The sequence below is a fragment of the Anopheles funestus genome, chromosome 2RL (assembly GCF_943734845.2).
Source record: "Anopheles funestus chromosome 2RL, idAnoFuneDA-416_04, whole genome shotgun sequence".
In the NCBI taxonomy this organism is placed as follows: domain Eukaryota; kingdom Metazoa; phylum Arthropoda; class Insecta; order Diptera; family Culicidae; genus Anopheles; species Anopheles funestus.
The window spans coordinates 14,510,607-14,525,264 of record NC_064598.1 but is presented as its reverse complement, the minus strand read 5'-3'; the positions used below and the strand labels follow the sequence as shown (position 1 = coordinate 14,525,264).

At 41.9% G+C, this 14,658-nt stretch overlaps 1 protein-coding gene across 1 annotated transcript in view; it reads right to left on the bottom strand.

Annotated features, from left to right (window-relative positions):
• The window catches only part of LOC125765156 (uncharacterized), a 55,479-nt gene that overhangs the window by 4,529 nt on the left and 36,292 nt on the right, over positions 1-14,658 (bottom strand). Inside the window, exons 4-5 of the mRNA XM_049430061.1 lie at positions 3,130-5,102; positions 230-406 (exon numbers count right to left, since the gene is read on the bottom strand). Of these exons, the coding sequence (XP_049286018.1) occupies positions 230-406; positions 3,130-3,289 (337 nt within the window). The 5' untranslated portion in view covers positions 3,290-5,102. The remainder of the gene's footprint in view (positions 1-229; positions 407-3,129; positions 5,103-14,658) is intronic.

Here is a 14,658-nt window from a genome sequence, read left to right as displayed (position 1 = left end):
GCCAAAGTAAATGGTGATCTGTATCGCTAAAATTATGCAAATAAAATAACGCTTTAAATTTACTTCCACACTTCCACATTAAAGATACAACAATCCCCAATTACAACGAAACAGCTACACAACACACATTGTATCGGGAGAGAGAGAAAAAAAAGCTCAATCTCACTGTAAATGAAAATAACAATAAAAGGAAAAAAAAGCCAATAATAACACAATCCATAATACTCACCATAATAGCCGGCAATTTTAATGCACGATGTGGCCGGAAACAGTCCATCCCGGCCCTTCCGGCCGCCCATGCACGGTGACTCGAGGATGGCCGCCGAGTAGTTGTTGTGGAAAGGATCATCGCACGCCTTATTGGCACCGTTCATTGAAACGCACTTAAAGCAATCGATACCGTACACTGCGAAGTGGAGCGAACAGCAAGAACCATTTAACAAAAGCGCCCGCCAAAAAGCCCAGGTAAATGAAATTGTATTCCAGCGGTACTGGAGTGTGGCGGGGGGAGGGGTTGGAAACAGGAACAAATAGTGGGTGGGGAAGCACAAAAATGTATGCCAGAAGTTGGCAAAGAAGCGATCATAAATCAAATTATCCTCCCATCATACTCAACCTTTCGCCCTTTCGCCCCGAAGGCAGTACTTATTTTTTATTTTTTTGGCATTTGGAAATATAGAACACCAAGGAACACCATTCCCATCGAGAGTTTGCGATGATTTGCTTGCAAAACAAATATTCCTATGCTGTCATTATACCGGTTTTGCTAAATCGAATTCCTTTTGGCAACTACCTAGCCGAAGGGGAGGGAGGAGTTTAAACTTTTTGTTTCTCTCCCAGCTCGTTATCCACCTCCCCTTTTTACTGCCTCTTCTCCAAAGTTTCCCTTCCCCCACGTTAACATGGTTGCAGTTTCGTGAACCCAAAATAAGGAAAAAAAAGCTCTTAAACAAACATTAAATTCGGCACAACGTACGAACGCTATGCAAATTCAAGATTTACGTTAATTGGCTTATGAATAAAAGATATCTCACCACCTCCTGATACGCCGCACAAATCCGTCCCCCAATTTTTGCCCTTTTCCCGGAAAACCGTAGCTGATTGGATCGTTGGTGTTTCAATTCCCGATCCTCCGAAGCCATATGATTCGGGCCTGCCGGTTGCTCCGCACTGTCCACTGATTAATTATGCATTTTTGTGACCTGTGCGGCCCATCGAATAATCAAGCGGCCCATGGTCAACGAAAACATGTCCAGCATGGCCCATCACGCCATGTTGTTTACGTCAAACAGTAACACCGCTCGCGTCTTACTTCGCCTGAGAAGTTCTTTTTTTTGTTGTTGCTGCAAACATTCCATACACACATTTTACTGCATCATTGCACAAACATGTGGCTAACCGGTTGATGGCCGGTGCACAATCAACACACACACACACTATTGCAACGCACCTTTTCTGGTTGGCTTGGTTACCCAAAGCTCATAAATTATGAACCTCATGGTGAGGGAAGGAAAACGCCCCGAAAACAATTCCATCTGCAATGGAGACGCATGGTCGTTTGTACTATTTGGTTGCAAATGTGTGCCACGTTTTGTTTTCTTGTTACTGAAGCGAATGGCAATTCGTTAATTTAATTGTCAAATGCTTTTAAATCGATGTAATACCGTTCGACATGAACATTTAGCTGTGTCGGGAGTGTTTTTGTTTCCGATTTATGTTGGTCTAACATAACTGGAGTTTAAAGAAATTATTTTTTTCTTTTCAATATATTTTTAAAATAATATATAGTATTGCAAAAAAAGGTTTTTTTATTAGACTCTACATTAGTGAAATTTTCCAACAAATTGTTACCGTCACCAGCACATGAGAGGTTCGTAAAGAAACAGCATCCCCAAATAGCCACGTCCGAAATGTAAATCACGTACGTATGGGTCCATTTTTTCTACTCCTACTTTCACCTGCATTCGATTGATTTCTCCCTCCGCTTGTTGCCCTTCGGGTTTCCCCCGATGTATGATCAATAAATTTCGAATTCTGTTCAAAAGGTACAGGCACACAATACCACGACAACCAATGTATGCATGGTCGCTCATGCAATATTCAAACCGGATGTAGTTGAAGGAATGTAAAATTTGTGCACAGAATACGTAAAAATGTGTTCCATCTAACCGAAACAGGTCAAAGTGCTTAGCTGTACGAAACCATTGATGATGAAGCTGAGAGAGAAAAATGGAACAAACGAAACTAAACCAGCCATTACGCTATGAAAACGGTGAAATGTATTGTTCTTTAGTGAATGGACATAGTTTCTAGTCTTGCAAAAAAAAAGTTACAATTTCAATAGAACATCTTATACCTAGTATCTTATTAAAATGTTCCTTTCAACGTCACTCTTGCAATCAATAAAGATAACGAACCCAATACCATTGATGTCAAACGCCTGGAAAACGGAAGGACGACACCTTCCTGTAGCACAGGTGGGAAATGAATTTTCCGACCAATCTAAAAACACTCCTCATCAGAAGGATCTAGTGTGCTGGGAAATAATTTACAAGCATGTGAACTTTTCACTGCAAAGCATGTGTTGCTTGGATGGATCGGATATGTGACAACAACTTCGAAGCTTCCGCAGCTTCCAAAAGCTTCACCAGATAGACGTCTGAATGGAAAAGAAAGTGGCTGCCAGCTAGAAAGGACAAACATGAAACATCCGTTTTTCCCCTTTCCTTCCTATCCGGTGTAGGTGTAGAGTGTTTTAATTAAAAGTGTGCATCTATGGTGTTGCAGTATTTCGTTCCGATATTACATTACCTTCGGGGGATGTGACCTGTCTGCTTTGAATCTTAGCTCCAAGGGGGTGATTTTTTTTTAATATTATCAAAACAACATCTCACTCTAGGCTTTACATTCAATAAGACGTATTAAGGTTCCTTAAAGCACACAATATGCTTCAGCAGTACTATGCTTGCTATCCTTCCACCGGTTCTATATCACTATCTGAAATCTCATCATTCTGCTTAAGACACATCCCAACCACTTGTTTCTTGGAAAGCATAAAATAAACCTCTTCCCTCCCATCTCTCTCTCTTCACTGTCTCTCTCTTCACTGTATCTTCTTTTCATACTTACCCATCTGAAACGGCATCATCGTCAGCAGCAGTAGCGTGATAGGGACGAGTACCTGTGATAAGGTGTTGCTGCTGCTGCTGATATGTTTTAATATGGCCGCCATATTGACTCGTCTGCCACGTGCCTGAGCAACTCGTTCCGTCACCATCGAAACGTGCATCAACAGTCCCGGTTGACTGTTCTTGCCACCCGGATGCACTCAAGCCGCAATTTCTTGCTCGAGGGACGAGCCGCTTTTCCTTACCCTTAGCAGCACCAACAGCACCAGTAGCAGTGGATAGCTCATAAAAAATTAATGTTTTATGGTAGTGTTTACTTTTTACCACTCAACCACCACCAACGTTCCCGGGACCGTTCCGCAAACTTTCTCCTTCCTGCCCGTGCACGGAAGAAAAGCCTCTCGGATTCTTTTTTTGTGTCGTTTGCGGTACGGTTTATGATATTTTCTAATTAAGGTATGTTTGCATATTCGACCACCGGCATCCGTTTTTATCTCCGTGCTTTTTTCTTACGTTCTCTAATATCAGTTGCGTTTCTTGCGGTGCAAAAACTTTCCACTTTTGGCCACTCCCTTAACGAGGGAGTTTCCTTTTTTTCCTCCCCTTTCTTTCTTTCAACGATACTCCGCTCAACACTCACTATCCCGTTGTTTAACAAGGAAACCGTAAAATGGTCACCAGGAATTAAAGCAGCCTCCAGTACACGTCGTATGTTTTGATTGTGTGAACAAAGAACCCGTTCAGGAAGGTGGAATTGGTTGAGGAAAACGGGAATCCTCCAATGGATTCGTTTCGGACAAGCTATTACTTTGTCGTCGTTGTCTTCGTTCGGTTGATGTTTTTTCACGTCCCAAGGGATGGAAGGAGTACCCAGCGTGCACAGTAGGCTTCGGTCATGGTCACGGATTTACAGAACGATCGGTCGCTCGCGTATGTGGTAACTCTCTACTCTATCTCTCTCTCTATCGTGATTCTCCTGGACACTGCTTTATGTTGATGTTACCCAACTCAGTCCATTCTACCCTGGTAGCTGTTCTATTTCTGCACTAATCCTTCAGCTATTTCCTGCCGTTTTTGATGTCTATGTTTCGGGGTTTTTCCTCCCTTTGTCGGGATCTTCTCCGTCCACCGGCCCCCGGTAGTTGGACGGTCCAGAATCCACTGGCCCTATCATCGAACGGAAAGCTCCCACCGGAAATCGTTCGGTCGGATGCTGCTGGAGAAGAATCACTTTAGTCCCGTGTCCTTGTGTTCACGTGATGATTGCGATTTCGCTACACGGCACTGGCCCCATCACCATAGTTGAGGCACATCGTTCTTTTTTTCCTTCTTCCTTCCTTTGATGGGATGCTTCGGTGCCTCGTTTGCGTCCGCTTCAATCGTAACTACCGCAACTTACCGTCAGCACTTTCTCGAGACCGATTGGACTATTTCACAGTGGACTTTGTGACGATGTCATGTTGACGTTTCCTTCAGCCGATCATCGCCCCCGAATTCCCTTTAGTGTGGGACAACTCACAGCAAGTGTCCACCCATCGTCATCATCATCATCATCATCATCGCGTCCTCATTCAGCGGATGTCGTTCGGTTCCTTTTGGGCTGCTGGTGCTGCTGCCTCTTCTACTTCCGTGCGCACTGATCGTGAAAATTGGATTTGATGGGTGGATTCCGTTCACTCACCAAAAGCACCCAGCACCGATGAACGCATGAATATAAATGCTCGAACTCACATCACAATTTTTATGAGCCTGTACCACACACACAGCAGCTCAGAGTCGTCATGGCTTTTCGGCAGTATGTTTTGTGTGTGAGTATGTGTTTTTTATGGCCAGCACCGTTTCTCAACCGACACACTACCGCGCCGGATGATGAATGATTATTCGTTCGTTTCAATTATTACTGCCACACTCGGGTACGGTCCTTCAGCCATTCCTTCTTCTCGGTTGACACGCCTTGCCCGGCAGTGGAAATGTCTGGCGAAGAAAGAAAATTGGAGAGAAAAAAATGTATGAAATGAAAGAAAAACGCCAATAAAAACGAGTTTGTTTTCCCTTCCCTCTCATCCCCCCAAAACTCAATCTCCTTCTCACCTCCCAGAACAAAAAAAAAAACAGGACAACTTCAAAGTGAAAACCAACCGATTCACTGAAATGGAAAAATGGCCATTAAAACGTGCGGCATTAAAAGCAGATAACAATCGGTACTTCCAAAAAAAAACCCCGGAACGCCTGAACAACTCACACACCAAGAGATGTGGAGAAACCAAAATAAAAAAGTCACACAAAGATGATAAACAGCATGAATACCATACACTTCGGATCAACAACCTTTCAACCTCCCTTGGAAAAAAGGGAAGAAAAAAAACCCCCTCTTAAATGGTTGTACGAAAATTGATTGATTTCCATTTGGGCGTTTTGTGTGCTTCGCGCTTTTATTCCCCGTGTCCAATAAAATGTTGTCAGAAGGTTTGTCAAAAGCAATTGAAATATCGAGACTGTGACGGTAAATCGGCTCGTCGATGTAGGTTTTTTTTTGTTACAGGTTTTGTTTGTAGGTTTGTTTAGCATCGTTTTATGGTTTTTGGAGTGGGTGAGAATTTCACCAAATGAAAAGGATTCTCGCTTTGTGTTTGTATGAAAATAAGCTCCTTAGGTGTTGGGTGAACAATTTTCTTGATGTTTCGTTTCGATAATAGACCCACATTTATGGTGCTACAAATTGCAATTGAAAGCAACAACTCTCTACTTAAGTAAAGAGTGTGGTGCGGTGACCAGGATTTCATATATTTCTCACTCTTACATTCCTTTCAATAATCACCAAAGCAACTAATAAACTCATTTATCATAAAATAACCGAAAACCCAAACTAATGAGATTTAACTAAAATGTGTTTGAAGCAAACTCTTAACAAAGTTAATTATATTTAGGAGGAGTTTTTTTGTCTCCATCATCACACACATTTTTTTCATTTCCTAATAGCAACCACCGTATCACGCGCACACAGTGCAAACAGCACTGTTTAATCGCTTTCGGTCGTAAAAGTGGCTTCTGTTGAAATAAATCTTTTACGGTCATTCTTACCTAAAGCTTCCTTGAACAAGAAAAAAAACAACCGTTTGCTCCTAATTTCCCATCTCTTCTCACATTTCACATCTAAAAGTCATGTTTTTCGTTGTACAATCATTTTACAACACACACAACTACACACTCTTGAATGGAGTAATATTTTTGTTCCAAGGATTTAATCTGCTCGCACCATCTCGTATGTAGTTTCCCTTCCAGATTTGATAGCCTCTTAAATCACCTTTTTTTTTGGTTACTCGTCTCCACTTCTTCCACTTGACTGCCGTTTGCCAAAGACTACATGGGTCATATGGTTTGGTTTTATTGCCAAATACGTGTTTTTTTAGAAAGATCTTTCTTATCCTATTAATCCGCATACATGGCAAGGTCGACTACCATAACGAATGAAAAACGTCGTTCCTTTTTTTATCACTAAAAGCAAAGAACCGGTCAGTGACATAAACCTTACAACCCTCCCCCAAATATCGTCCATCTTCTTCCTCTCCCTCATTCTCGGGTGTGAAGTTACAAAAGTTAATTTCTACCTTTTTTTTTCCTTCATCATTTGCACACCTTTTGTTTCACGTTCTACGACATCTTCTTTGGCTGTTGCGGGACACCGACACCGTCCCCAAAAAGCTCCCGTGCCCGAGGACCAATAAAATAGCCAAGCTCAAAATTTAATCTATATTGAAATCAACCTTCATCCAACTTTCAGATCTATCTACCATTTTCTTGCACACCCAGAACCGAGCAGGATGTGGATGCCGGCCCTAAGGAAGGAAAGCTAATCTAATTTCCTGAGCGCACACAGTAAGCGTTCCAAAATATGGTCCACAGTGAGGTTCACCCAACCGGCCCGGGGTGGGTGTTAGACGACATGGCTGCAATGGTTGCAACCCAAGGGACAAGATTGGCACAAGCTGAAACCGAACAAATCATCGTCTATCAATGATTCGATGCCAAAACGTCCGACCGAAGCTACTGCCGTGGGGTGAAATTTTAATTTCTTGTCCATACGCTGCTCCGGAAGCATGGACACTGTGTCCGTGTGTTGGGGAAACCGAAAGCAAACCTCCAAAAAGGTTAAAGCTTTCGAGGAAACCACTGTGGTCCGTGGTCCGATGGTGAGTTGTAGTAAAGCAAAGCAAGGAACGGAAATTTGCTCCATTCGTTGTTGGTTAAGGAGCAGAAGAATGGCGATCTAAACAGATCAAGGTCACAAGCCGTTCGATAAGCGGTGGTAAAGTTCGTAAACTTTAGCAAATTATGACATTTTAAATAGCCAAACATTTGTTGTTATCTGATGTTTCTGTGATGCCCCAAGTTTTCTGATGCAAATTTGTTTTTTCAATCTATTTTTGTTACCTTTAAAAACCTGTTCCTTTACCTTTAGATTGGTTCTTTGTTTTGCGATCGATATGATAAGGATGGTTTTCCATAGCTAAGGAATTCGATGAAAAATTACAAAAGCCTTTTCCTCCAGCTCCAAGCCACTCTCCCCCTTCTAACCCCAAAAGGAATTACAAATTTTTTTTTCTTCTTCTGTTTATTTACCTAAGTCCATCCAATGACCCGACGAAACAAATCCGATTACGGACAGAAGAATCGCCTTCTTTTCTCCCATGCGCAGCATGGTCAAACCCTCCCTCTCCCCCCGAAATCCCTCCCTCTTTAGCTGAAATCTGGTTATACTCAAGATCCCTTTTTGATGGGTGAATGGGCCGCGAACGGACGAAAGCAGCTTACAGTATGCCCGGCATGTGGTATAAGAGTAAGTCGTAAATTTGTCATCACCGTGTAGGGTCACTTTTACCGCGGCGTACCGGTGTACTTTTTTATGGGAAAATAAGATTCTTCCGCCCGAAATCGCTCCCGAAAGAATGCTGCAATGGGATTGGCAACGCTGTTTTTCGTTTAATGTTTTTTTTTTGTTGTTGCTGCCCGCTCTCTTCAAGAGGATGGTCGAGCTGGACGAAGGGCACATCAAAGTGCGGCTACACGTTTAATCTTTTGGTTGCAGCGCCATAAAACAATTTAACGACATGAGTTGAAGGAATGAATCTCGGCCCGGGCCATTGGTGCTGCTTTAAGTAATTCATGTAAGGTTAAAGATCATTTCCATTGAAATTTTCCACAAAGCAGCAAAACGCTTTTCTGCCCCTTTTCGGTTCTATGGACAAAAGCTTCCCGGCCGGGGTCTGTCATGGTATCAATTATTGGTCTAGCAGCAAGCGCCCGGCAAAAGCTTCGACAAAGAATCTAATTTCATATCGTTATCGTTTTTCTCCCCGAGCAATCCAATTTGTTTTCATTTCTCATAACGAAGTCTAGCGCAAAGCATCGGCTTTTCCTACCATGCAGGACTAATAAAAAATTCAATTATGACATCAATGTTTTAGAGAGGGATAATCCCCCCCCCCCCCCATTGCCATTATTCGCCCCCAAAAAGCTCACCGAAAACGAGGAGCAAATCCACCCAGCTGGATGGGATGGTAATTCATGTCTATTAGGTCGATGGTTAAAATGTACTCCACCTCTCTCTCTCTCTCTCTCGCTATTTCTCTCTCTCTCTTTCTCCATATTATGAAGCGCTCTTTTCCCTCTGGTTTGCACCAAACAATACAGCACACGGTACACCAGGCGAACTAAAATGGTTTAATTTTCCAAAACCACCCATACCAGCCGTGCATCATAAAACCGAAACGAATCATAAAAAAATATATCCTATACTGAACTGCCGGTAAGGTGACGATGTTGCGGGTGCGTTTTAAATTGGTGACACATGGGATTGTCGCACCAGTGCAGATCACCTTACGCTATATGACGTGCGGTTGCGCTAATACCGCACACGGTATGAATCCGGAATCCGGCCCCCCGAAAAACCACATTTATGATCCACAAGATTATATGTAATACCTTCCGCGGGCGCACAACAGGCATCATTAGACGAGCCCGACTCGAACCACGCCAGTACGATCATTGACAAACGTTTATTACTGTTTTGTACCTACCTGCAGCTCCAACGATGTTGGGAGTTTTTCACTCACGCGCACACGCACGTCCACGGCAGTACGTGCGTGGAGGACACAAAACGATCCGCATCCATCAAATGGCCCAACTCATGTACGGTAGCGATGGAATAAATTATACGCTTTTAATGTATCGTTCCTTGCGAGAAGATATTGGTAAAATATTTCTTCCTCGACCAAACATCGGGCACCGCATCCCCCATAACCATTCGAAGACATCTTGCTTGCTGTCAGTTGCAATAAGGCAGGATGCCATTTTCCGCATTTCAAATTCCATTTACGTTTCAATTTGTCGATTGTGTCGGGCTCATTTGTTCCGAACAACATATTCCGGAACGATGAACAACGTACCGTAATTGGACATCGATGCGTTATGCGTTCGAGAGCTGCTTCAAAACGTGTGTCTTTGATGCGGTTCCTCAGGCAACTGCATTGTTTCTTCGAAACCACCCGAAAGCCCCCTACATGTCCTTCAATGCTATCCTCATGCCACGAGTGGCTTATATTAGCAACAAGAAAAACCATTATCCTTTCCATAAACATTGTTCAAACTCTCTCTCTCTCTCCCTCTCTCCTTTCAATTGACTCAATATGATGCGGATGAAAAACTATTTTCCATCCGTCTCCGCATTACGGGTTCTTTCGTAGTGGATTTTGTTTTAATACCCACTTAAAACTGCTCTTCAACTCATAACAACGTCACGCTGAATGTGGAATGATATTGACTGTACAACCGGCCTGGAAAACCACTGACCCTTTACCCATCTCTTCTTTTCCACCCAAAGGAAGGCATCAAGGTTGTAGAGCCACTTTCTTTTTGCAAAAACCTCATTCTTCGCATAAGCTCCCCGTCCCTTCCCTTACCGCAAACGCCACTGCCCTTGAGCAAAAAGGGCTGAGATGAATTTTATGAAGCCGAACTTTTATGGAGATTTATGACATCATTATGAAGCATTTTATATCGGATGCGGGTCAACAACGGAAAACAGGGAGAGTTTGGACGCAGGCAAATGCCAACTGTTGTTATTCTCGCTCGAAGCAGTTTGGTTCTATGACACCCGGGGGCCAGGGAACGATCGATCGGCATGGATGGGAACAAACACATTCCCACACGTTACCGGGTTGCGTGCGTGCGGGGCAGAGCGCGCTACCTTAAGGGACGACTCAATGGTTAGAGGAGGTTGTTAAGCTTTGCCAACCTCTGACGGTTTGCGAAGCTGGTGAATAATTCTCGACGACTTCTTGACTGGGCTGGATTATTTAAGACCGTTTGATGATTGATAAGAAATAGCCGTCGGATCTTGTTTTCGTGAAGTGGAGATTAAACGTTTAATATTTAATTATGCATTTCGAGAAATTCGATATGACAGGAGAAACATGAGCTTGGCAAAACAAATTCTAGCTTTTAACAAATTAAATATCTTAACAGACGGATTTGTTAGGTTGATTGCGTTCAGGTGGAAAATAGAATCTTTTAGCAACTTCTAAAATCCCACAAGAAAAAGTAAAATAACAACCAATCAACCATGGTTCATGTACAATTTGCTTCAATTACGTGCACACATTGAAGCATAATGAACTAAAAGCACTGTTAAACGGTGCCACACCGAAATAAACATCATTCGTCATCTCATCACTACATGCTTAGCAATTTTGCGATTTGCGTTTGCGATTTGAGTGAAAAGAAACTTATTTAAACCAATTCGCATTAAAATAAATCAATTTATAAAATTTTGCTAAATTTCCCCAAAAAAAACTAAGGCCTTAGGAAATTTTCAAATTTTTAGAATTTTTTTAATTTTTTTCTCATTTTTTATTCTTTTTTCTATTTAAAGCATTATTTGCGTGAAAATAAACTTATTTCTACCAATTCGCATTAAAACAAATCAATTTCATTTTTTTTGCAAAATTTCCCAAAAAAAACGTAAGGGGTAAGCCTTATGAATTTTTCGAGTTGAATTATTTTTTTATTTTTTTTGTTATTTTTTATTCTTTTCTTCTTTTAAACCATTATTTGAGTGAAAAGAAACTTATTTCAACCAATTCGCATTAAAATAATTCAATTTAGAAAATTTTGCTAAATTTCCCATAAAAAACTAAGGCTAAGGCTAAGGCCTTAGGAAATTTTCAAATTTATAAATTTATTTTTATTTTTTTATTATTTTTTATTTTTTTTTATTTAAAGCATTATTTGAGTCAAAAGAAAATTATTTCAACCAATTCGCATTACAGAAAACGGCCATGGCGTCAAGTCGCTCTTCGAATAGTAACTTTTCGCTGAAAATATATGTACATATATGTATGTATAGCGACTTTTCGCAATTTTTTTTATATGGAGTTTCGCAAAATTTTTCTGAATCGCGTTCGCAAACATTGCTAAGCGTTTAGTGACCCCGTCACAAAAGAAAGGTTTAATTTTACCACACAATGCTTAATGTACGCAGCGAAGCAAAAGCTTCCACGGAATGCTTCTTTTACGGGCAATTACGCATGAAATGTAGTGCAAATGTTGGAGGCCACCATACAGAAGCCGCCGCAGTAGAAAATCAATAAAGGCTACATTCTCTATTCCGTCACGGCAGGTTGGTAAGCCATTACCAAGAATGTCACGATAGGGGACCGAACTGGGGGTTCTCCTTCAAAAAAGGACGCACACCGACACACACACACATGCTGAATGAGCCTGAAATATGTTACACGTTGCTAGTGAAATAAAATTCCCGCGATGAAATCGGAAACGGATCGAGCAACGCGTGACTGATCGCTGTGAAAACGGTTCGGTTGATTCGTTCCTACCAGTTAAGCTACATTCCACCGTGTGGTTTGAAATTGACGATGGGCTTACTATTGTTAACACACATACACAGGCAAAAGCTCATGACTATAGGGTGTATGGTTACCCCTTGACGAACGGTGGTGGGCATATGATCATAAACATCACATGGCTGAACCCGGACAGTTGAGCGAACCGTAAACCTGCGTCGAGTTCCTGGCAAAAGGTGTTCGAAATGCGGCGGTAAATATTGGCTCAAGTACCACCTTTTTGCAGAGGTGGCTTACGCAGTGAGCCATGCGATGCGCCAAAATACGTCCTTCAATCTAAACCTTCCCACCCAAAAATCCTGCCTGATGAGGAACCATGAGCCATGTTGGGAAAATGTTACACACACCCCGGTCCGAAGCTTAGCGATACAGGCTTGTGAACATTCCGGGCACGTGCGGGCCACCCCTAAACGAATGCTTTCGGGTGTGGCATGCCTTGGACGCGGTTGTTTGCATTGGGTTCGAGAACCGTCCTCTCGGTACTGCACCACCACCACCGCACTGGGGCATACAAAATGGATTACGTACTTTATTTGTTTACATCAAAATTTATGTTTACTCCGTATACGATCCATACCTGGCAGCAGCCTGCCGACAGTGTTGTCGTCAGTGTGGTAACGCTCGTAATACATCGCAAACGCAAAGGGCTAAGGCAACGAACGATAAGCTCCCACACCAGTGCCGACCTAGCGGTAGCGAAATGGATGAATGAAAATTGTTTTCCTTACCTCGCAAAGCCATACTCCCAAATCCACATCCAACTGCCTTCGCCCTTTTAAGACTAACAAATCCGAAGAAACACATTTGGTTAGACCGGTTAGTTCGGAAGATTCAGTGCCGTTGTTTTAGCCCCAATCCGGCCTGTGCTCCTTTGGAGAATGAGACCATTTGCCAGCCTTCATTCTTCACTTTCACGCGCGCACACACACACACACCGGCCAGCTATGGGGGTCTATTCAATTTCCCTGCGCCAGAAACCATGGGATTTAAAATGCGAGGATTGAAAAGTGAATCTGGCCGGAACCGCACCATACCGTGCATAGCACGGATTCACACATCGTACGTCAGAGGCGGGTGGGAAATCCGCTCAATCCACGGGAAATCTTTTGCGAACCGGCTGCGTGTATACTTTCAATTAGTGCAACAGTTTCATCAGCACACTCTACGGTGTCCTTTGCTTACAAAATGGAGGGAAACCATTCGTGCTGAACCGGTTGTGCCTATAGCGACTTGGAAGGAAGATTTAGAATTTTCTTTGTGGTAGCTTTTCGAGGTAGAATGTTTATTTTTGCACAAAATTATATGATTATTGCTTTAATTCATACGAAAATTATTGTCATATTTTGCGTAAAAAGCAAGGATATTACATATTTGCCTGAATGTATGCAATCCACCATACAAATTCACATTACTGCTATAATTATAGGAATGGCATGAACTGTTAGTGAAAGATTACTAAATTCAGCTCTTTTTATTAGAACTCTTTTTTAGACTCTCTTTTAGAACGTTTAAAGCTCCTAAAATAAGAGTTGTTTTTTAAACCCTATATTGATAATTAAAAATGTTAAATATCTACTAAATACATTAATTATAAAACCATAAAACTAGCTTATGTGATACGTTTGTAACCATCAAATTTTGTTGCTCTGAATATCGAACACAAACTTCATTAGTGCCCTATGTTTGTCCTACAAAATATCCTAGCATCAACGTACATACCTTCATACATCACACACAAAACCATTTCCAAACCATTCTTTAGGCTTTCACATCCATTTGAATGCCCCATACCCATTAGAACAACCACCGCCTCCCCTTTAGGGCACGATTGCGGTCCGATAGCTTCCCATTTTCCCATCCATTAATGGTGTTTTGTATTTAGTGTTTTCTTTATTTTCCACCTCAACCACACCATCATTATCGTGGTCGAACAAAAAGCTCCCGTTGCTGCCAAACCTACAACCCCTTTTAGTTAGCAAATTAAAGCATAGTAGAGAGATCGAAAAAAAAGAAATTGTAACAAGGAATTTTATCCGGGGTGTGGTCGGTTTCGGTTGTTGGTACATTTTTCACGCCATTCAACATTGTTCGGGATGTTGCGAACCCGTTCACCCGCGTCAAACTTTGGGTTCGGGTTGATTTTTCAGCATCCAAAAACCAGAAGGGGAGAAAAAAAGCGAGAAAAAGGTCCATTAAAGTTTTCTTCCTGCCGTTGCTGTTGTAGCTCGTTTTTTTTTTGTCTGGTGGTTCGAACCATTTTTTTCTTCTTCACTAAGGTAACGTGTCAAGTTGCAACATATTCACATTAAAAGCATCGTTACGAGCTTTTGGTGATGGTTATATAGTAAAATTTTATCGATACAAGGCACCGTAATCTGGCCCGTTACCGGTGGAATTGGGACGTGATGGCTTTCGGTAGATTTTATTCCTTGTAACATAATAACTATATTCTGACCAACCGAGACAAACATAATCCAGTGACTGTGTGTATGATTTTTTTAGAGTTCGGCATTATCTTTTCGCTACTTTTTTATCAAACATTCAATCCCAAGCGTATGATGAGCTTTGTACAAAACGAAAACAAACAAAAAATAAACAAAGAAATCATCTCT